This window comes from Taudactylus pleione, unplaced genomic scaffold, assembly GCF_031769625.1.
Source record: "Taudactylus pleione unplaced genomic scaffold, aTauple2 ptg000454l, whole genome shotgun sequence".
Lineage (NCBI taxonomy): Eukaryota > Metazoa > Chordata > Amphibia > Anura > Myobatrachidae > Taudactylus > Taudactylus pleione.
Window position 1 is genome coordinate 4,830,411 of NW_028284856.1, and position 24,900 is coordinate 4,855,310.

Sequence of the window (24,900 nt, forward strand, 5' to 3'; positions counted from 1 at the left end):
AACACACTGTGCAGCAGAGCCGTAATTAGGGCTCTGAGCACCCTGTGCCAGCCCTGCCCCCTTTGTGTGCATAGGCACCTGGAGCTGCAGTAGTAATTACAGACGCAGCTGTAATTATGGCAGGGTGCCTGCCTGTTGCATCCAATGAATGCTGGAAGCAGGGGCCGTGGGGTGGTGGCAGTGCCGCCTACAGAGTCCTGCGCTCTATGTGGCTGCACTGGCCACTCACCCCCAGTTACGGCCCTGCTGTGTATCGCTGGAGTATGTGAGAGGTTTTCCCAAGCACACACTTACTAAGAATTATGTTTAGCAGAATTCTGTTTTCCTATGGTGTATGCATTCGTGTTTGATGATATGTGTATTTGGCTGACCTGCCTGTGAGCAGCGTGTTCTGTAGAAGCACTGCACAGATTAGTGTTACTATGCTCCCCACCTCATATAACATTACTATTATTAAAGGGTTTGACAGGCCCCTCATGCCTCAATGGGCCCTACGCTGCTGCCTAGATTGCCTTGTGGGTAATCCGGCACTGGAAGGGACACCTTTATTGGGGCACCCTGGTAACCTGCCATATATTGGTAGAAAATGTAGTTGTATGCATGCACACTTGTATTTTTACATCTGTATTTTGAATTGTTCATATATGCGTTTGAAGCAAAAATACATTAGTCTTCCTCATCAACTGAAAACATGGCTTATGGATGCGCAAATAAATTCCTTCAATAGATATATCAAAATATACATGTAACCCAATATACTGTAGGATGCATCCTTAGTGGGCATTGTTTACTTGCATCTGATTGCTCATTTATGGTTTCAATTAACCATGACAATGAAGGGACATCAGTATTATTTTTATTACATTTGGTACTTTTATTGTTTAAAACTTTATTTTATATTTGGCAAAGTGGGCCAAAAAATGTGCTTCACTGCTGAATATTAATTGATGACTTGTTCAAAAATCAGATCATATTGTGGATTTAATACATTCACTTTTCCTATAATCTGCATTTTGCATATCAGAGAGTTTTGTCAGGAAACGCCGGAACCAAGCGGACACTGATTGGGTCAGACACTGCTGTTTCCTGCACCGTCTGCCTGCTAGCTCTCCCCACTCTTCTGCCCATTCGGCAGGTGTTATGCTCTTAGAGGTGGGCGCGTGGATCTCCTTGTGCTTTATGCGGTCATGTGACGGTCACAGGAGGTGCCAAAATCAAACTGCTGAGCCTATAAAAACCTGCCTCTTACATTAGGATCATGTCAGAGTATTAGACAGACTTCACTACTAGTCCTTAATGTTCTGTAATGTATCTAATCCATATTACTGTGTATGACCTGGCTTATTTCCTGACCTGCTCTTATCTCTTCCACTGGCTCTTTGCATCTTGTTCTTGATACTGGTTAGTGATCTGGCCATTCTTAAGTTTACTCCCATTTACTTTGTCATGACCCCTACATGTATTAGACCTGCTGACTACTCTCCAGGCTACCATGCTAGGAACCAGCTAAGTAACCAGCGACCTGCATCCCAGATGCAGTGAAGCCCAAACCTGCTTGCATGAAAAACCACTAGTACCTTACTCTCTGTACCCCTGTTATTGGTTACTTATATTTTAGCTGTAAATATAAATCCATATATCTGACAAGCCCTCACTCCATACAAATTCCCCCATTGGCCTGTGCAAGCTTCTGCACCTCTGCAAATACCATTTTGCTCCAAAAAGCCATGCACATGATGAAATCCTAGGCACACCTATACATATCAAAGTGTATGGTACAGTACTTCAAAATAAAGTTTTGTGCTTCATAAATGAGCCCCTGAAGTGGCATTGGATGTACCTGATTGTTGATGACCGGGATCTGATCTAGTTCTTGCTCTAAATACTTTATGTATATAACATACATTGTCTGTTCCATATAATAGTGATTGATACATCGCCTCTAGTGTTGTACTGTACATTAATGAACAGTCATTCAGAATACTGGTGAATCACATTTAATGCTATATTCTTAAGGATGTTTTTTGTATTATTTGATGAAAACACCAGGTACCGGAATGGAAAACAGAGGTCACATAACAAAATCCCTATAGGAGTTATCCAAAGAGAAAAGAAACACTGACCTATATACAGAATAAAAGTTGATTTCAGCTTTGTTATATGACTGACAATTTACATTTATATATTTGAGATAGCATTTTGGGATTAAAGGAACTGTCTATTTTAAGTTTCAATATGATTCACTGGGATTAATTACTTATGCATGAATAGGTTTAGCAAAAGTTTGGACACACGAGTAAGATACAGTACAGTATATTATTTTAATCATATTGACTAAAGTTCCACCTATTAACAATGGATTTAATAGCTGTGCCTGAATTTTGAATAGTTGTTCTCATGATTTTCAAGTTTGTTCATTTTCATATCATTCTATTATGCAAGAAGATACAGTATAAGAAGCAATTATAGATTTATCTTAATTGATAGTAAGGGATATATTTATTAAAGTGCAGGTTTTTATAGGTGGAGTTGTTGCTCACAGCAACCAATCACATCCTACTTATCATTAATCTAGCACCTTCTAGAAGATAGTAGCTAGAATCTGATTGGTTGCTATGGGCAGGAGTAACGAGTGATAAAACTCTTTGCGTATGATAATGGTGCTCCAGCCAATTATCCCCTCCTCACTGTCATCTGTTTGAAAAATGACACTTGGGAGCTGATTGGTTAAAGCACCATTTATCATACGCAACGAGTTTTATCACTAGTTGTGAGTGATAGAACTCGTTGATAAATCAGGCCCTCTCCTTAATATATAAGTCAAGTATAACACACATCAGGGCGGTGTCACCTTAATGCACTCTGTGGACCTCATTCAGAGTCGGTCGTTTCGGCCGCACGATCGTACGCCACCGATGTTCGCTAAACTGCGCATGCGTAAAATTCGCAATGCATGTGCGCAAACTAGCTATTACGATCAGAAATTGCTCTTACCTTCAACTTGGCCAGGTCGTTAGTTTGAGTGACAGGATGAGGCATTTGTGGTTGGTAACAGGGGAAGGTGCTTGTGAATGGGGGAGTGGAGATCCGAACGCAGGCGTGCCTGACTATGCAAACGGCGTTTTATGGGAGTGCATAATTAACTAAGTAGTGTCATAGCACATGTGACATGGGCGGTTTTTACACTGACTTGATCGTAGTGCTTAAGAGAGGGTATGGTCAACCTTAAGCTCTACGACCAGCTCCGATGGTTACCGATGGTCTGGATTAATCCTTATATGCCCGGAGATGACGTGTAATGGGAATGAGAAGGGGGCGTATTTTTAGTCTTATGGCCGCATCCTTCCCTCGCTTGTCCAGCTAACGATCCCACTTAACGACGCAACTTGCGAGCGCTTCATTTGCATATCCGGACCCTTTTACCTTACAACCGTGCGGCTGCAACGACCAACTCTGAATGAGGTCCAGTGTCCCTGTGGTTGCCACCGCAGCATCCCTGAGACCTGTGGTCACTCCTCTGTAATTGTGGCTGACATCCCATTCCCGGTGGTTCCCGGGTGCCTCCATCTTGGACAGTATCTCATGATCCGTTCTGACAAGCCAGTCTCCAGTAACTCCATTCACATGATTGACCCAGCCTATCAGTGCTAAGGGCAGCTCATTGCCACTACAACTTTTCCTTGCAGATCAGTACCTTTGCCCCTTGTTCTGTTTTGTATTCCTGCAGTTACCTGATCAATATTTGCTACACAGCATTCTGCACCTGTTCCAGTAACCTGCTCAGTATATGCTTCACAGCATTACATGTTCCAGTTACCTGCTCAATATTAGCTTCACAGGATTCTGCATCTATTCCAGTTACCTGCTCAGTATTTGCTTCACAGTATCTGCACCCTTTCCAGTTACCTGCTCAGTATGTGCTTCACAGCAATCTGCACCTGTTCCAGTTACACCAATATTGCTTCCCAGCATTCAGTCCTGTTTCTACTGTGCTATTGCACCCAGTTCCAGTATCTCCAACAGCTTACTCTAGTTGTGCTTCCAGCATCTGGCTCCAGTGTATTATTGCAGTGTTCAGCAACAACCACCACCACCACTCTTGATAGCCTGCATCCTGTCTCAGTATCCTTAGTATTTCTGTTGCATCAGTCTCTGCTACTATCAGTAGATTCCTAAAACTTTCAGACAAGCAGTACACTACGCTACCATTAAAATTGACCACACAGTCATGACTTATTCAATAACATCATATGGTACTGTCTGATATCTTAATGACAATTATTGTATTATTTTTTTTACAAATATTGAAATATATTAAATATATATTTATTGAAATATATATATATATATATATATATATATATATATATATATCTGTATATATATATATATATATATATAGTTTTAATATATAATTATATAATTATTGAATTATTGTAGGTAAAATGACAGGAGCTGATTGGTTTGTACTTTATATCTCTCCACTTTATCACTCTCCATGGCTTAGTACATCCCACCCATTGTGTGATGAATGTAGCATTGAATTTACACTTACTTCGCAAGCTCCCGGTTTTTGCCTTTCTTGCATAATTGATCGCTGGTTGACAGTTGGAGTTTTGAAAGCGTAATGGCCTCAGCAGCCGGCATGGAATGTAAACAATGGAGAGTGTCCACTGATGACTTCTTACAGCATTCAGCAACTCTGGCATCTGTTGATAGTTTCTTACATACTTGCTGAATATGTGCTGTTAGCTGACAGAAGAAAAATATTAATAGCAATATTTTCTGAAACATATTTGAATGAACAATTGAATAATCAAATGTTGATTTTGTTGTTTTGAGCCTTGCAATTCAAAGAGAAATAAGAAAACACAGTCATGGGTACAAGAAGTTTTCTTAGAGGAAATTACCTTTTAAAGGGGCCTATTTATTAATTAATATTTGCAGGATAACAACTGAAAACACCCATTTTCAGGGGTACCTGCAAATATTAAGTATGCCCCGAATGGGTTCGGTACGGAATGCCGGTGCTCAGGATCTCGGTGCTGAGAATCCCAATGCCAACATTCTGACTGGGTTAAAATAATGACAGTTGATGGTAAGTACCCTAACCCTACCCCTAAACCTAACCCTCCCTCCCCACAGCCTTAACCTATCCCTCCCTCCCAGCAGCCTAAATCTACCCCTCCCTCTTCACAGCCTAAACATAACCCTCCCCACCACAGCCCAGTGGCAGAACTCCTGGAGACAATGGAGTCATTTGCCACCGGGCGCCAGCCCTGAAGGGGGCACCTGGCTCCATTTTCCTCGGCCGTTCCGGGCACTGCATGGAGAAGGAGCGCAGCTGATTGGCACTCCACCTCCAGTGGCATAACTACGGGAGGTGCAGGGAGTGCGGTCGCACACCCTGCACCCTCCATTTGCCGGGCACCTGCTGAGTGCGTTACAAGCGGGTGCCAGCTCCTTCTTCCCTCCCCCTGGTGCCAGCGGCAGCCGAAGCTCACTCCTGAGCTCCGGCTTCCAGGCCCTGCAATGCACTATGGGAGTGACATCATGACATCACTCCCATAGTTCCGAGGAGCGGGCACCGGGGCAGACAGCAGCAGCACTGAAGCGGGGATTAAGGTAAGTATTTTGTTTTTATTTTTTTTGTGTTTGTGTGCATGCGCGCGGGGGGTGCTCACTACTGGGGGCCTGCAGGGGGCATTACAGTTGTCACTACAGGGGACTTACTACAGGGGGCATTACTGGGGTCAGTACAGGGGGCTTACTACAGGGGGCATTACTGGGCTCACTACAAGGGGCTTACTACTGGGGGCTTACTACAGGGGGCATTACTGGGGTCACTACAGGGGGCTTACTACTGCGGCTTACTACAGGGGACATTACTGGGGTCACTACAGGGGGCTTACTACTGGGGGCCTACAGGGGGCATTACTGGGGTCACTACAGGGGGCTTACTACTGGGAGCCTACAGGGTGCTTACTACTGGGGGAATTACTGGGTGCACTGCAGGAGCCTTATTACTGGGGGTACTATTGGGAGCACTACAACTGGGGGCACTACAGAGCCCTTACTACTGGGGCACTGCAGGGAGCATTACTACTGGGGGCACTACAAGGGCATTACAACTGGGGGCACTACAGGGGCCCTTACTACTGGGGACACTGCATAGGGGGACAACTACTGGAGGTACTGCATAGGAGGACCATTACTGGGGGGCACTACATAGGTGGGCACTGCATAGGGGGACCTCTACAGAGGGCACTGCACAGGGGGACCACTACTGGGGGAACTGCATAGGGGGGCGGCGGCAGCTAGGGCTGGCATAGGTGCTGGGGAGGTGGTTAATTTTAATTGGGGGGGCACCAACATATATCTTGCCTCCGGGCACCTGGATGAAGTTACACCACTGCCACAGCCTAACCCTAACCTTCCCCCTGCAGCATAATCCTAACCCTCCCCCTCAGCCTAATCCTAACCCTCCCCCTAGTGAATAACCCTAACACCTAACCCTAACCCCAATACATTCTGTCTGGATGCAAGTGGTCGGGATGCTGTTGCCGGAATTATTACTGGTATCGGGTTTCCTGACTGCCAGGATGCCATCTACATCCCGCCTTGAATATATCTACAAGAGACCACAGCAGATATTGGAGATAGAAGCCTGTCCCTTTGATCAGCACAAGTAAGGTGATTGCAACCACAATCGCTTTACTAAGTTTTGGTCAGCTTGTGTGAGTGAGCAGCAGAGGGGGGGATCTTACTTCCAAAAAAGTCTGCGAAGTGTAGCCCATAGGCTACAAGTAGCGTCAGCTGCAGGTGCAAAGCTCTGGAATGTCTTGCATTCTGGAGCTTGGTAAAAAGGACAACTATGAAGTCCCCCTAGAAACTTATGGGCACTGAGGCTGCTGTCGGAAATGTAGAGACGATGGCAGCAGTGGCGTCCCTCCCCGCTGTGTCACCCGGTGTGGGGAGGGATGTGCGAAAAAGGAGGCACGGCCTCGTGGGCAGGGCCACGTGGGCAGGAGGCATGGCCAGGTGGCCCAAACCCCAAGGTCTCGTGTTTCTAACTGGGGGGTGTGCAGGAGGTGCGGCCGGCACCCCCCTTGTGACAGATATGATACATTAGGGTGATTCTTAATAGTTGCTGTTACTCTAAAATATGGATGTTTTCAGGTGATATCCTGCAAATATTATTTGATAAATAGGCCACTTAGAGAGCTGTGAGGGAGACTGTCAGTTATGGAGAGGGAAAGACTCAGAGAGCTGCTGAATAGACACAATGAGTTGCCGCTAAATGAGATTATGCTCTATGCCCAATACAACAGCCTATGCTTAGTTCCCATCTCTTAATTGCTAAAGGTACCCAGATTAGCAGGGATGAGAATTCACTGGTAGTGTGCACATCCATTGATAGAATTGTTGGTGGTTTGAGCCTGTGAATCACAATGATCTAAAGCAATGAAGTTGCAGTGGTTTCACACAAACTACACAGCTTTTATTTCAATGACAGCTGTAATTTGAATTGTGATGTAGTCAGCGTGCCTCCACGCGGCATGCCGATGGACTAAATCCCAGTGCCGGAACTCCGACAGCAGTCGGGATCCCAGCTCCAGAATACCGACCTCTGGCATGCCAAAGGTAAGTATTGGGGGGTTGGGGGTGGTTAGGTTTAGGGTTCGGGGTTAGGCACTAGGGGGAGGGTTAGGGTTAGGCACTAAGGGGGGAGGTTAGGGTTAGGCACCAAAGAGGGAGGGTTAGGATAGGGAGAGGGTGAGGGTTAGCATACCGACCAACAAGTGTCGATATGTTAACCCTGTAGAGATCCCGGCATCAGGATTCTAACCACTGTAATCATGACTGTCGGCATTACATAACCAACCCATTTGAATAATTGAATTCACTTACCACTGCTGTGACTTGAAAGTATAGCCAAGTGCTCATTTACACACTTGACGGCTGTAGGATAACAGTGATATTGTGGACTGAACACTGGAACCAGGTGGGTTGAATGTAACCCACCAATTGGACAGCCCTGATATGGTTTATAATGTTTTTGCATAGGTAACATTTGTTCCAAAGTGTTACTTTTTTTTTACATCTTTATGGTTTGACATCTTTTTTTCTTTATTGTTTCTCTTGCAGTTCTATAAGTCTCACATTTTCAGTGTGCTACAAACCAGGGGTGGAATCTTTTGGCTATATTATATTATCCAACTGAGTCGTTGTTCTGCCTTCCCATCCCTGGAAATGTAGGACTTTATGCAGAGTTGGACGTAAAGCTAGGTACACATATAACAGAATTGCCACAAATTTGGATGACCAAAATGATCCTGATAATACCAGGGGCCAAATGTAATAGGGTGAGAGTTTAGAAAATGTGAGAGTTTAGCAGTAAATTCTCACACTTTTAAACTTGGCCAATGTAATAAAGTCTCACCCTATTGCATTTGGCCCCAGATGTGAAGTGTACATACTGGAGATGAGCGGTTCAGTTTTTCTGCAAACCAAACACACCCGAACATTGGGGCTCCGAGTAGAACCGAGTCCTGGTTCGGGTATACCTAGTTTGGATCTCAGTTTTGGATTGCATGTAAACAGGTTCAAATTACATGATTTTAGGTGTTTTTATCAATTTTAAAGGAATTCAAAACCGAGCCAAAAAACCTGAGGATGATTTTGCCAAAACCAAAATAAAATATTTGGGTCTGTACACATTTCTACAATACACAATAATTGCTTTGTTTCAAATGATCACCTGGAATTCAAATTGTTGATCAGGCCTATCTCTGTACATGCTACAAATTCCAAAACTAAGCCTTTCCAATAGGACCAACATAACGTGTGCAGCACATGCTATATAGGGAGCCAGTCTGACAGGTTTTAGACTGACTGTCAGGCCCTGGTGCTACACAACCCTAACTGACAGATATAGCAATGTAGGACTGAGAATCGCATAGTGTGCACCAAGCTTTAGTCCTTTATTTGTAACAAATTATACATTTCTGTACTGCACATGTGCACAATAATTGCATACGTATATGTCTGTCTTCAGATTCCACTGCATCTTACATTTACGCAGTGGTGGAACAGGGGAGGGAAGTGGTGGGCAGGTGTAGGCCAAATACACTAAGAGTATGTTTATGAAATTGTGGCACAGGTTGAGGTGGATGCTTCTGCAAATACCCCCCGCTTCACCCCTGGTGCCTCTTATTTTTTAAATTGCAAAGTTCTGTGCTGATGATCATTAGAATAAGGGGGTGAACATAGTCAGGGTGATTCTGAGTTGGACACATCTGTGAAAACAGACTGATTTTGAGCCAATTGCACATGCGCCTGAACTGCAAAACATGGTGTGTCTGAAGTCGCAAGTACGTGTGTGTCTAACGGTGACTAACGTGGCTAGCAAGTGGGCAGCAAATATTAAGACACACTGACCGGCCGTATCTAACGGTAGTGTTTTGGGAGTGTTGTGAATGTGTATGAAAAGCTCTGTGCTATTCTGAGATGAGTGTATGGAGAAGAGAAGCCTGTTTCTGACTGATCTCTTCACCTAGCATGGGGCTGAGGCAAGTGCCGATACTAATGATGATGATTGCATCTGCAGACGGTAGAAAGGTAGGCAGTATAGTCGGTATAGGCTGGCACTTTCAGCCACACAGATTCGCAACTTATTTTGGTGGATTGTTGCATTGGCATATGAAAGTAAGTACAAGCCTTAGGTAAAAGTGGCTCCACAAGTGTCCGACTAAGAATCAGCCCCTGTGAACACCATGTATTTTATACATGTCAGTTAGATGCCTGCCAGGAACAATGCAACTTTTTTCTTCAGGTTAGTTATTATGTATTATTATCACTTTTATTATTATGCTACAAATGTAGGAGTAAAGAGTAAATTACATTAGAATTTTTAACCATACACAATGGCATATTAAATTAAATTATTAACCACTTGCCTGGCATGGTTGCATCAGATGTGGGCGGCTATTGGAAGAAAGTCTTCCTATAGCCGCCAGTCAGAGGGACCTCCTGGCCTTCTGCAGCTTTGTATTTCCCCCCAGTGTCTGCTGATCACTGTGGGGATAGTGATCAGCCATCCTGGCGCCCCCCCGCCCAACCTGAGAGAAATAGGGGACTGTCAGCATCCAGCGCTCATTGGGGCAGATGTATGAAGCTGTGCCACATTCAGTACTGGCCTCCCCCACCACTGTGATCACCTGGCAGCTGGCTCTCCATGCAGCCACTGGGACCAAGTTCAGCACCGGCCTCCCCTTGTGATCACCCAGCGGCTGCTTCTCCCTGCAGCCACCAGGACCTACAGCGCTGGCCTCCCCCCTTCCCCTGTTATCACCTGGCGCCTGCTTCTCCCTGCAGCCACCAGGACCTACAGCGCTGGCCTCTCCCCTTCCTCTGTGATCAACCGATGCCTGCTTCTCCCTTCAGCCACTGGGACCTTCAGCACTGGCCTCCCCCCCTTCCCCTGTGGTTACCCGGTGGCTCCTTCTCCCTGCAGCTGCCGGGACCTTCAGCGCTGGCCTCCCCCCCTTCCCCTGTGATCACCCAGTGGCTGCCTCTCCCAGTTAATTGGTTAAAGGGTATGTTTCTTTATCACTATATATAAAACTATTCAATGTCTAATGTCTTTTATTTAGGAAGTAACAAACAAGGCTGGTAAATGTGCCACTGCCACACAACATATCACCACTGTAAATATTCATACCTCTTTCTCAATGCAGTTATCAGTAAGGGATCCACAACATTTAGCAAGCACCCGAGTGCCCTGATCTACAATTGGCATCACATCCTTAAATTCAGCAGAGGGGACCTTTTGGCCAAACATAATTGCAGCACTGAGCAAAAGGAAAGAAGATGCATTGATTAACAACTATTCTGTTGAATCTGGTCTTCCAACAACAGAAATCTATAATAAATATATATATAATAAAAAATAGAAATACACTTGAAAGCATAAACAGATCCAGTTGCTCCTTATTACAAGAAACACTACAGACTCTAGGGGGTATCTTTACTAAAGGTCAATTTTATTTGATTTTACATTTTAAATCAATCATGTACTAACATTTAGAAAATAACAAACAGAAAGATGTCTGTTAGTTAATGTGCGCTTGAGCCCCAGAAACACAACATCGATTTAGAATTGATCAAAATCAATTAAAATCAAACTTTAATAAATATAAAGCAGATAAGAATATCTTATACTGTACTTGTGTCCACTTGTGCTTGCAGAAACATGTCAGGGCATTCCTATGATGCTTAGTACAGTACAGTCATGCTCAACCATTCGTCTTGGAAATTATTTTAAAGTTACGCATTTTAGAAAGTGTACCTTTGAGCATTTAATAGGTTTGGTGGATTTTTCTGAGTTGATTTTGATTGCTGTTTGTACCTGTATGCTAGATTTAAGGTTGTGCAACACAGAAGGCAGCCTTAGAAACATAACTGTTTATCTGTATGTAAAGTCATAACTCTCTTAGTGTCTCTATATAAACAAATTTGAATCCTACCAGAGAGTATACAAAGTTTGTTGAAAACCTAAGGATAGAAAATTTTTTGAATGAATAAAAAACAAAACAATTGGGTTAGCACTGCAGGAATACATGACTATATGCAGGATTATAAATAAATAGAAAAAAAAAACTTTCTTGCTTATTAATGCATGATACAGTATACAGTTTATTACAAAGATGCAGTATTAATTGTACCTGAACTTCAGTTTTTCTGCACCATAACTGGTGAACCGAGAACACAGCCTGTTGGACATCACAGTAAGTAAATGGATTGGGTGTCTTTGTAGTCTCTAGATATAAAAACAAAACTGCATGAAAAATGGTAATTTATAAGACTTTCATCAAATCACAAAAACTGTTAAAAAACTGCATATAAAAATGATAGTGGCTATGTATCTGTTATGAACCTCTTGGAGATTCACAGTGGAACCCTTATCAGGAAAAGGAAGCTCTATAAGATATAGTGAGTTGATTGATCAAGAGTAAATTGATAATAGATTGTGAGGACAAGATGGTTCCTAGTTGAAAAGTACTTGGCAGGTTGCAGTCTTGGGGACTGCTATGCACTTGGCTAGTTGCAGTCTTGAGGACTGGTATGCACTTGGCCAGTTGCAGCTTAAGTAGATGGTATGCACTTGGCTAGTTGCAGTCTTATGGACTGGTATGAACTTGGCTGGCTGCAGCCTGAATAGCTGGTATGCACTTGGCTAGTTGCAGCCTGAATAGCTGGTATACACTTGGCTAGTTGCAGCCTGAATAGCTGGTATGCACTGACAGATATCAGGAATTGCTGTAAAAGTTATTGCTTGCTTGAATATACAGACAATGAATTGCAACTGAAATTGAGGAGTTGTAAATTGGAGATTGTGCACATAGCACTGAATAGTAGTGCAGACAGCTGAGTGTTATTAGCTGATTAGCCACACAGATACAGAGAGGCTGCTGAGAGTGCTGGAATCAATAAACGTAAAAAGGCCTGATTCAGCAAGCAGCTCAAGTGAGAGAACGCACTTTGTGAGCTGATGTTTGCAAACTGCGCATGCGTATGCGTGAACAGGTTGCTGAGTATAGTAAGGGCACTCTCAGAGTATGCAGGGAGCCCGCAGAGACCTTCAATGTTGATTGACAGGAAGTGCCATTTTTGGGAGGTGATAGGGGGGTGGTCGGCAGAACGCAGGGATGCCTGTGCGTTCGCAGGCCATTACAGGAGCATACATAAATTAATCTTGGCAGCAATGCACTCTGCCAGGCACCTCTCTGTGTGCAGGAATCTCATAAGTCCTGCGACAGGGTCAGGTCTACCCTTAGCTTACACGCAGCTTAAATGCCACTAGATGTTCCCGATGTTTATGCTGACAATCATGGCTTCATGTTTTGCTGGGTATCTGCTTCTTGTGCTGTGGTCTTCTCGCTGCGGCAGAGTGCATGCTTCTGTTAGCATGCGTTCCTTGCTGAATCAGGCCCTAAGTTAACAAAACTGAAGTGAAGCTGACACTGCTAAAATGTACTTGCTGGCAGTTCCTGCCACACGGACATTGAGGTGTGGCAGGAACTGCTCTGTTGTCACTTGCAGATAAATCACATACACGCTGGGAAGTGGCAGCCACTGTTTAGATGTAACTTGCAAGGAGATCACAGAAAATGAACACGAGAAGCTGGAACAGACAGAAGGATAACCTCTCACTGGAACCAGAAGCCACAATAAACTATATAGCCAGCATGGAGTGAAGGGCTGGATGTAACTTATGCAATGCAGGATCCAATCAGCACAGGGAGGCAGAGACAGAACAGTCAGGTAGGAAGACCTTGTGGAGCAGCAGCCCGGCATTTTTGTCTCCTAGCAACAACCTGAAGCACCATTATCAGACAAGACCCAGCGGCGGCTTCTGACAGTACACCCCCTTGATGCAGGGTTAAGGGAACCCTAGAACCGGGCTTATCCGGAAAAGACTCAAAAAACTGATTTTCAAGGCAGGAGCATGTAACGATTTTTTGGAGACCCAAGAACGCTCCTTTGGTCCGTATTCCTTCCAATGGACCAAAAACTGTAGACATCCCCGTGAAAATCTGGAATTCAAAATTTTCTCCACAATGATTCTTGATGACCCTGGATGAGAACAGGAAAAGGCCCAGCTGGATGTCAGGAACTGAACCTGCAATGTGTTAGGTAACTTCAGCCGAAAGGCAACCGGATTGATCTGAGATATGATTCTGAATGGACCAATAAATCTAGGACCCAACTTTTGTGAATGTTGATAAAAGTTGATGTTCTTTGAAGACAGCCAAACCAGATCTCCAACCTTGAACTTGCATGGTTTGCGATGATGATCAGACAATGCTTTGGAACGAAAAGATGCTTTGAGAAGACACTGCTTAGCCTTCTTCCAAACCAAACAAAGCCTAGAGAGTGGCATAGAAAAAGAAGTTCTTCCAGAGATGGTTTCAAAAGAATTAGCTCTAAGATGCTGCCCGGAATTAAAAAAAATTGAGAAATGGTAGATGAAGAATGACAAGAATTATTGAAGGCAAATTTCGCTAATGGTAAATGAGTAACCCAATCATTTTGAAAGTTGGAAATAAAACACTGGAGATATTGCTCCAAGGACTTATTGTCAGTCTGTCCATTGGACTGAGGATGGTATCCTGAAGACAAACTGAGGCTGATGCCAAGAGAAGAACAGAAGATCCTCCAAAAACTTGCCAAAAATTGAGTTGCTTGATCTGAAATGATGTCCACAGGTAAACCATGAAGGCTGTAAATGTGTTGGATGAACAAAACAGATAATTCTTTGACAGAAGGCAGTTTGGAGAGTAGGATAAAATGAGCCATTTTATTGAAACGGTCAACAACTGTCCAAATGACTGAACACCAAGAAGAAGAAGACAGATCCACAATAAAATCCATTACAATATAAGTCCAAGGTTTAGATGGCACTGAGAGGGGATGAAGAAGGCCAGAAGGAGTGGTATGAGGAGTTTTATTACGGGCACAAACATCACAGGCCATGACGAATTCCCAAACATCCTGGAACAAAGATGGACACCATACTGAGCGGGAGAGTAAATCAGCAGTCTTGAAGATATCTCCAGTGACCAAAGGCTTTTGCTAAATGAAAATCTGTAAGAACTGCTTTCTGAAATATCTCAGGGACAAAGAGTAATCCAGATGGCTTTCCCAAAGGAGCTTCAGACTGACAGGAACAGAGAGTATCAGCTAGATTCCTAGTGAAGGCCAAATGAATATGAGAAACTGGAATGATGGTCTCTTCAGAAGGAGTAGAAGGTAGAGTAAGGTTGGAAGCTCAGTGAGATTCTTGAAACCAGGCCTAAAATAAATAACATAATTGAAACGAGTAAAAAAGAGCACCCAATGTGCTTGTCTGGCATTCAATCTCTTAGCCTTTTCAATATAGAATAAGTTCTTATGATCAGTCAAGACAGTAATTTGATGTTTAGCTCCTTCCAACCAGTGCCTTCAATCTTTGAAAGCCCACTTGATGGCTAACAGCTCCCAATTACCCACATCATAATTCCTTTCCACTGCAGCAAATTTGCATGAGAAAAACACACATGGGTGGAACTTTTTATCTCGGGAGTCCTTTTGTGATAAGATTGCACCAACACCAACTTCGGAGCCATCCACTTCCACCATAAAGTGAAGATAAGGATGATGGAGAACAGGAGCAGTGATGAACACAGACTTCAGAGAATTAAAAGCCTGTACCGCCTTGACAGATCAGTTAGCTGTATCGGCTGCTTTGTTAGTCAACTCCACAATAGGTGCGACAATAGAAGAAAATGACTTGATAAATCGGCGATACTAGTTCACAAAACCTAGGAAGTGTTGGATAGCCTTGAGTGTGGATGGTTAAACCCAGTCAGAGGTGGCTTTGACTTTACTAGAGTCCATAGAGAATCCCTGGGAAGAGATGACGTATCCCAAAAAAGAGACCTCTATAACCTCAAACTCACACTTTTCCAGTTGCATATAGATTGTTCTCTTGGAGTTTTTACATGCTGGCAATGTTGCTCCAGGGATTTAGAATAGATGAGAATGTCATCTAAATACACAACGGCAAAGACTCCAAGGAATTCTCTCAATACATCGTTAATGAAGTCCTGAAAGACGGCAGGAGCATTTGATAGACCAAAAGGCATTGGAAGATATTCATAATGACCAGAATGAGTATTGAAGGCCGTCTTCCACTCATCACCTTCTTTAATCCGGATCAGGTTATAGGCCCCTCGTAGGTTGATTTTAGAAAAAATGGATGCCTCACGAAGTTGTTTGAAAATAACTGAAATTAATGGTAATGGATGAGTTCTTTATGGTGATGTTATTTAGGCCCCAGAAATCAATACAGGGTCTAAGTGATCTGTCTTTCTTCTGCACAAAGAAAAAAATGGCTTCAACTGGAGATTTGGATGGATGAATGAATCCCTTCTGAAGAGCTTCTTGAATGTACTCCTGCATGGATTGACTCTCAGGTAGAGGCAAAGCATATAGTCTGCCTTTCAGAATTTTTGCACAATCATATGGACAATGTGGAGGCAGAGTATCCACTGTCTTTGAAAAAAGTCAGCAAGGTCCCGATAGGGAACATGAATAGAAGACGAGGGCTCCGTCTGGACAACAGCAGCTACTTAAACTGGTAGAGCAAGACATTGAGAGGAACAGGTGGACCCCCACTGCAGCACTTCATCCAACTGCCAGCTAATGACAGGATTGTGGTTCCTAAAACATGGTAATCCCAGGATGACAGGTGCCAATGGACAATGAAACAACAGGAACGTTGTTTTCAGATTGTAAAGCTCCAATGGAGAGTCAGATAGGGGGAGTTGACTACTCCTTGGGTAATGAGGTTACCATCCAGGTCAACAACAGAGACAGATTGAGGTAAGGACTCAGGAACCAAACCTAATGAGTTAAATAATGAAATATCCATGAAATTGTCTGCAGAACCACTGTCCAGGAAGGCAGATATGCTTAATTATTTATCAAGAACTTGGATAACTGAAGGAATGGGGACTGAATTTCTGGGAAAGACAGATGCAAAGCCTAGATGTAACTCTGTAGACGTTGCCTTTTCCCGACTTGATTTGGCAAGCATAAGCAGTATGTCCTTGACCAGCACAGTAAAGACACAACCCCAGTGCACGCCTTCTTCACTTTTCCTCAGAAGAGAGATGGAAGACCCCTAGCTGCATGGGCTCTTCTTGATCAGAAGGAGTCACCCAAACTGGAGATCGTGGAGAAAGGACAGGCAATTCTTTCTCCAGTCTACGCTCCCGGAGTCGACGGTCAACATGGATGGCCAGATGCATTAAAGCTTCCAGATTTCAGGAGCAGGGTATTGGGCAAGTATGTCTTTGATTTGGTCAGAGAGGACCAGACAAAATTGACTATAGAGCGCAGGATCATTCCATCCGCAATCAACAGACCACTTGCAAAACTCAGTGCAAAAATCCTCCGCTGCTTTCTGCCCTTGTCTTAAAGATCGTAGACTAGCTTCGGCCATGGCTGCTTTGTCTGAGTCATCATATAAAAGACCAAGGGCGGAAAAAAGGTGCTACAGAAAGGAGTGCTGCATGGGTAGAAGGAAGTCCAAATGCCCAAGTTTGAGGATCACCTTGGAGCAAGGATATCACAATACCAACATGTTGGGTTTATGAACCAGAGGATTGTGGGCACAATTTAAAATACAATTTGCAACTCTCTCTGAAGTTCACAAAATCATTACGACTCCTGGAGAAACGATTCAGAAGGTTCAATTTACGCGTGTCCTCAACCCAAAGTGACATTTCTTGGACCTTTGGATTAAAACTTGAATTTGTGCAGCTAGAACATGGGTTGGATTTTGAGTTGGATCCATGGTCAAGGCAGACAGCTTCAATTCTTCAATTCCTGTAATTGGCCAGCTATTATGTTATGAACCTCTGGGAGATTCACAGTGGAACCATTATCAGGAAAAGGAAGCTCTATAAGATGTAGTGAGTTGATTTATCAAGAGTCAATTGATAATAGATTATGAAGACAAGATGATTCCTAGTTGAAAAGTACTTGGCAGGTTGCAATCTTTAGGACTGGTATGCACTGAGCTAGTTGCAGTCTTGAGGACTGGTATGCACTTGGCTAGTTGCAGCCTGAATAGCTGGTATGCACTTGGCTAGTTGCAGTCTGAATAGCTGGTATGCACTGATGGATATCAGCAATTGCTGTAACAGTTATTGCTTGCTTGAATATACAGACAATGAATTGCAACTGAAATTGAGGATTTGTAAATTGGAGATTGTGCACATAGCACTGAACAGCAGTGCAGGCAGCTGGGTGTTATAGTGTGAAATGTGTGAAATTGCAGACTAGCTGCCCTGTGAGATAGGGTTGAAGAATTGAGATAGTGTCCTGAATGAGGGCTAGTTTGTTTGTTAATGTAAATCTATGGATATAACCTGACAACTTTCACTTTTTCATTAGTTATCCCATCAAACCTCTATTGATCTCACTATTACTTAATTAAACAATCTGGGACTTTTAACATATTTAATAAATGTCCTCTTTGGAAATTAGGTATTACCAAAATATTTACTTGAAAAATATAATGAAAGTTGTAATTAAAAATAACACAGAACAAACCTGATTTAGAAAGCAGGGTGTAGGCTTTTTAGCTGTACAGCATTCTTTTATCATATTTAGGTAGTTTTCTGTGGAGTTTAGGACAACAAGTAATGGAGCATGTGCATAATTACTGGAGTATTCATAGAGAAATCTGTAATGTGGACATAGAAGATTTAGATTATACAATATACTTCAGTTGATCAACTGTGCAATAATTGAAAGAAAGTACTATGCAAAACATATATTTATCATATAGCTTTAGCACCGTTCTGCAGTTACAGTCTGACTTTAGAATGTTTTCTTATTAGCAGACTTTACACCAAGGTTGAGATATATAAAAGTCAGATTTTGAATTTGGTTTTGAAAAAAACAAAAACAAACAAAACAGGAACAGAATGCATAATACAATATCTGTCTGATTTAAAAGTAATACAATGTCTGTCTGATTTAAAAGTACAAAAGTTTTTCTCTTGCACTTTGTTGGATGCAAAGTTACATTAAAGGTAGAAAATGGACTAACATGATTTATATTGATGTCTGGCTTTACAGCAGAAAAAAATGCAATTTCAATAATGATGTGTAGACTTTTCATGTGCAGGCCCAGCACTAGGGGCACTGTTGTACCAGGCCCCGAGGTTCCAGTACCCTCCAGAGCCCAACAGATTAACTAAATCTAACTAAATCTAACCATTGTCTGTGCTGCTTCTGAGCACTGGATGTCTGCCCCTTCCATTGTTCTCAGTGGCAGGTGGGGAGTTTGACTGGGGTGCTACACCTGTCAAACCATAAGGCAGGTGTCCTAAGGGGAGCTCCGGGAGGACAGGAACCTCCCGTAGAGCAGAAGGGCAAAAGCTTGGCTCGATGGATGACTTTAAATTTGCAGCGAGAGAGCTGCTCTGCTACGCACCTGGCAGTGATCAGTAGGGCGCAGGCAATGAGATCCGTCCAGGGAGCTACTGTAGCTGCTACTTTACTTCACCGATACAATAAAGTTTTTTTGTTTATTGCAGTGCATGTGATGTCATGCAATACTGCAACAGAGCAAGGAAAGCTGCAGCTGTCTGCCAGAAGAAAGTGAGTGTGTGGGCTGGAGGGCCACTGTGAGAGCAGGAAAGAGACTGTCCGGGCTGAAGGGACACTGTGGGGGCTGATGGGACACTGTGTTGTCTGGAGAGAGAGTGTGGGAGCTGGAGAGAGATTGTGGGGGCTAGTGAGAGCAACTGTGGGGACTGGAGAGAGCCACTGTGGGGGCTGGAGAAAGACACTGTGGGGGCTGGAGAGTTACTGTGGGGGCTGGAGAAACACTGTGGGGAATGAAGGAACACTGCTATATGACAATGACATATTCCTATGCAAACAGTCATCTTCCGGACCATATGATCTCTAACGTGAATACCGACTGAAGTCTCCATCTACCCAGGGAGAAACAAATCCTTTAGAGATTCCCTACTGCAGAGAAACCACATATAGGTAAGGAAGACTATGAAATAACTGGTCTGTACCTGCCAGGAACCCAAGGATGTGGGGCCCCCCAAAAAATAGGTGTATTGGGCCCCATGATTTCTTTTGCCAGCCCTGCTCATGTCCAGTGAATATTACCTCTGTACTTGTAGCCCTGGGTTACTGGAAAGAGCACCAACACCTTACAGCACAGTCTGGTTTCTTCCAGGGCATAATATATATTTTTCCATAAGACTCTAGGGGTATATTTACTAAAGTGTGGCTTTTTTGATGTGGAGATGTTGCCCATAGCAACCAATCAGATTCTAGCTATTATCTTCCAGAAGGTGCTAGATATATGTTAAGTAGAATCTGATTGGATGCTATGGGCAACATCACCACTTCTGAAAACTCACACTTTAGTAAATATACCCCTAGGACTAGGCATGTTGACACTGTGACAGAGATGTCCCACAAAGCTGTTTCCCATGTTAAAGTGTGGCCTAGCCTAGCCAATCTTACATGGTGCTGGATTCCTCTAGATTCCTAGATATAGTACTTAGAATAAATTCCAAGGCCAATCAGTATTTGTGTAACCAGTAAACAAAAAGTTTTCATAACTTTGTTATTCATTATTCATTTCTGTGTGGTGGGACTTATAGTACCAGCAAAAATGGAGAGCCTCTATATGTTTACCCAAGATTTTATTGGCTTAGGGCCTGAATCAGCACCAGACACTAATGTGATCGCAGCTGCGGTTTTGCATGGAATGCAGCTGCGAAAATATGCTAAAACCTGCCAAAGTTCAGCCAGCATAAAGACGCCCACTGCTGCTTTCTTATATCCGTCGCTCTTCTGCGTAAACATTGGTACCATCAACTCACATCGGCCAGTCATGCAGCATTTACAACAAGTCTGACCAGCCGCGGACACTGTAAGTTTCCTCGTACGCAGAGAGCTCTCATGCTGCGTATGCAATCGTAGTGACTAATTTATGCACATCCATGAGACGGTGTTCAAATGAACAGATACACCTGCATTCTTCCAACCATCCCCTGTCACCACCCCCAAATTCTGACAGCCTGTCACTCACTCTGTGATGAATTCCTCTGTGCCTCCGTAATTGCAGTGCATAGTGTGGCTTATACGCATGCGCAATGTCAAAAAAACGCTCGATCTGCGTTCGTATCACCATTGTGTATGCTGCTGAATCAGGCCCTAATTCGCTACTTTTATACTTCACCAGTCACCATCCTTTTACTGAATGGACTACGGTTAGGAAGCGTGACAATGCAAAGGTTGTCCCTTATCACCAATCCTTTTTAATTCATCTTTGGAAGCACTATTACGTATTATTCATCAATCATGTGATTTCTCAGGTATTCGCAGGAAATAAATATGACGGTCTTTGCAGATCATGTATTGGGGGAAGTTTTTGGTTTACAAATAAATCCAGACAAATCAAACGCTATGTGATTAAAACCAGGTTGTTCACATATCTTTAGGCATGGTCGTTCTCCATTTAAGTGGGCTTAAAAAGCTTTACTTATTTGGAGATTTAGGGCACCGAAACTCCATCTTTCTTATTTCATATGAACATATCTAAGGCTCTGTCCGCACTTATCAGGGAACTAGAGGGGTGGTGTCATCTCCAGCTCTCCTATTTGGGTAAGGCTAGTTTAATTAAATTAGTCTCCTCCCTGAGGATAATGTATCTTCTTCAATCATGCCCCCTCTTACTATAAAAGATACCAAAATGAACAATGTGGTTTTTAGTCTTTTCATTTGGAATCAGAAAAGACACAGGGTTGGTCTTATACGGTTACAACAAATGAAAGCCAACAGGGGCAATAGCTTTCTCAACATTACTCATGATAATCATGCAGCCCTATAGCATCATCTTCGTGATTGGCTACAAAACTCAAACATATATAATGACTACCCTATAGCAATTTGTTTCACAGATTTCAGTTTAACCTCCTTCTTTCTCCTCCAAGATCAGGAGATCCCTCAATTATTTAAAGAACCCCCTTCCCCTCTTTGGAACACACACAGACTATTATACAGTATATCTTGAGATATACATCCCATTTGTGTGCTCACAACACAAATTTTCATCCATTTTTACAAGATCCATAATTTCAAAGGGGTTTAGCCGTTACACCTTTTGCAATGACGTCAGAGGTTGTAAAAACATATGGGTTCCTCTCCTCATATTCTTTTGAATATTACAAGGCTACACTAGGCAGGTTATTTGCATTAAATCTGCTTCTAGACCACCACCCTGCTATCGGGTGATTTCCTTACATTACAGTTTCTTACGTGACAAGTTGAATTATGGTGTATGCATGACAGGATTGTCCCAGTGGCTACAATATTTTCTGGATTTAACAATTTACAATTTGCTTACAGTCATATCTGAATCTTGCTGCCTCATGCTTGTTAGCTCATACAGGGAATTATTCCTAAATATCTACCACTGACTCTATATTAGACCACACCAGGGGATTTTCTGTTATGATCTGCGGGTAGCGGATCATCTTGATGGCAGATTCCAGCCATAGTTGCGACTGGGATACTGCATCTAATCCTGTCTTGTCTGTGTACAGCTCATAGCCTGTCATTCCTGCCTGTCTGTGTACTGATCTCATGTGCTCATTGATTAACTAGCTGTTAGGATCTGCAGTTAAGCAGATCATATTGCTTGGAGATCCAGCCTTTGTTGCTACTGAGGCACTGCACTATTTACTGCCTGTCTGTGTGCAGTGTCAGGTGCACTAATTGATTCTCCTTTATGGACACAGCCCAGGTGCACAGTAGTCTGTCATTAAGGGAGACTTGCTTTGATTGGACTCTGGGCCTGATTCAGACCCACTCGCAAGCGCTTGAGAGCTCGCGAGTGGGACGATGATGTGCTCTGCGCATGCACAGCGGCCACACTGCGCGTGCACAAGCCCCGGAGAGAGAGAGAAATTCTCTTGCTCCGTGGCTCACTACAAAAGGGGCGGCTGTTGATGTTGATCGCCCCGTTTTGTAGGCATGGCAGGGGGTGACTTCACAAACAGAGGCGTTCCCAAGCAAATGCCTGCCATTTGTGGGCGGTCCCACTGACATCACCAGTGATGTCAGTGGGAGAGTTTCCAGCTCTATTAGAGCCAGAAGCTCTCTGGGGCTTGCGGCCATGAAACCCTACCACAAGGGTCTTGTCGCAAGCCCGATGGTCGCGATGGTCAAGACCATCATGACCATCATCCTGGCCGCTCGCAATAGCTGTGGGTGGTCACCCACAGCTATGCGCGCGGGCAGGAGGCAGCAGAATAGAAAAAAAAAAGCCCAGATTCAGAGGGAGCGCCTCTGAATCAGGGCCTCTGTCTCTGTTAAATTCCAGCAAGCCCAGCACTCCATGCCGGTGATAGAAGTTTTTTTGTACTTCTGGTTCCTGTCTCCTGCATGTCAGTCAAGTTCCTGAATCTGTCTAGCTGTGTTTCTTGTGTGCCGTTTATTCCATCCAGATGGCTCCACCTGCATCTCGTCCACACGTGCTGCTTGTTCCATCTGGGCAGCACAGAGCGCTTCCTACCCCAGAAGCATCTGTCACCATCCGGTGGCTTGTGTCAACCCGGCAGCACCAGTTGCAGTTTAGCTTTCCAGGTGCGTAATCTAGCACACTGTTGCCATTGTCATCCCGGCGGCGCTGGTAGCAGCTCTTCATTCCAGGTGCGCAACTTAGCACACCATCGCCAGTGTCATCCCGGTGGCACTGGTAGCAGCCCCAAGTTCTAGTTGCATACCTCACCTGAGTCTCATCAGCCCAAAGGCTGCAATGGTCCTGGGGCCCCAGGTCACTATTAACCCTCAAGACTGCTCCAGCAGCCCCAAAGCTGCTTCACATCACCAGTCCCTGGGCCACAACTATAAAGGCCATAATCAGCCTCCAAGCCTGCTCCAACAGCCCCAAGGCTGCTTCACATCACCAGTCCCTTGGCCACAACTATAAAGGCCACAACCAGCCCTCAAGGCTGCTCCTACAGCCCACAGGCTGCATCTCATATTTTACACTTGGCCACAACTAGTCAACTGGCAGCAGTCCTCTGAGAAGTGTTGTCTGATTAACCTTCCAATCCATAACACTAGCTGTCTGTCTGCAGAGCAGGTATACACATGCCTTTGATTAGGAATTACTCTCCAGGAATTGTCTCTGATTGGATCCTGCATCTCATAAGTATACAGCCAGCCCTGCACTCACTGCCGGTTATATTGTCTGACATGCTGTGTTTTTTGGGCTGTTCTCAAAAGTCCTAGTCAGTCTTCCAAGTTTTACAGTTTCTGTTTATGGAGTCATTTTCCCAGCTTCCAAGCTGCACCATTGCACAGACTGTTTCCCAGCTTCCAAGCTGCACCATTGCATAGACTGTTTCCCAGCTTCCAAACTGCACCATTGCACAGACTGTCTACTGGCTTCCAAGCCGCACCAGTGCACAGACTGTTTCCCAGCCTCCAAGCTGCACCAGTGCACAGACTGTTTCTCGGCTCCCAAGTCACTACATTGGCCTCTGGCCACTATTGGCTCTCCAAACACATCCGCGGCACCTTTCCACACCAACGGCTCCTAAGCCACTTCAACGGCTCCAAAGCCGCATCATCGGCTCTCTAGCCACAACATCGGCCTCTGGCCACTCTACTGGTTCTCCAGCCACATCAACAGCTCCTAAGCTGCATCATCGGCTCCCAAGCCACAACATTGACCTCTGGTCATTCTACTTGCTCTTCAGCCACAGCATCGGCACCTCGCTGCACCAATGGCTCCTTAGCCACACCATCAGCTCCTTAGCCACACCATCGGTTCCTCAACTGCACCATCAGCTCCCTAGCCGTACCATCGGCATTCAGCCACACCATCGGCGTTCAGCTGTACAGTTTGTACTTTTAACTATTCTTTCATACGTTCTTGCCTGTTTTTTGTGACAATAAAGTCACTTATGTAGATTTCACACTACGTCTCCTGGTGTCTCACTCCGTAAGGTATTCTGAAGCCCCAGACAACCGTAACATTTTCATGGGCTCATCATCCTCTCATACATGTCCTAGATGCCAGGAAGATCATTCAGATCTGTATCATTGTCTATGTCAGCACCTGATCAATTTCTTACCTTTGACCTTGGCTTGGGCCATTTTGGGTATATTACCACAGGGCTAGTGGGTTACTTTAGACTCTTACTTGCCCTGATAGCTGCTGCTAAAAAGACCATACTCCAAGAATAGATCCAAGCTGATTCCACATTGCAGTATGAATTAAGCATTGTGGATAATAAT

General features: G+C 44.0%; 1 protein-coding gene across 1 annotated transcript in view; it reads right to left on the reverse strand.

The window, feature by feature from the left end:
- GC (GC vitamin D binding protein) overlaps nt 1-24,900 on the reverse strand; it is a 167,275-nt gene that overhangs the window by 27,110 nt on the left and 115,265 nt on the right. The window contains exons 5-8 of the mRNA XM_088448241.1: nt 18,166-18,298; nt 11,727-11,821; nt 10,724-10,853; nt 4,556-4,752 (exon numbers count right to left, since the gene is read on the reverse strand). Coding sequence (XP_088304367.1) covers nt 4,556-4,752; nt 10,724-10,853; nt 11,727-11,821; nt 18,166-18,298 — 555 coding nt within the window. The remainder of the gene's footprint in view (nt 1-4,555; nt 4,753-10,723; nt 10,854-11,726; nt 11,822-18,165; nt 18,299-24,900) is intronic.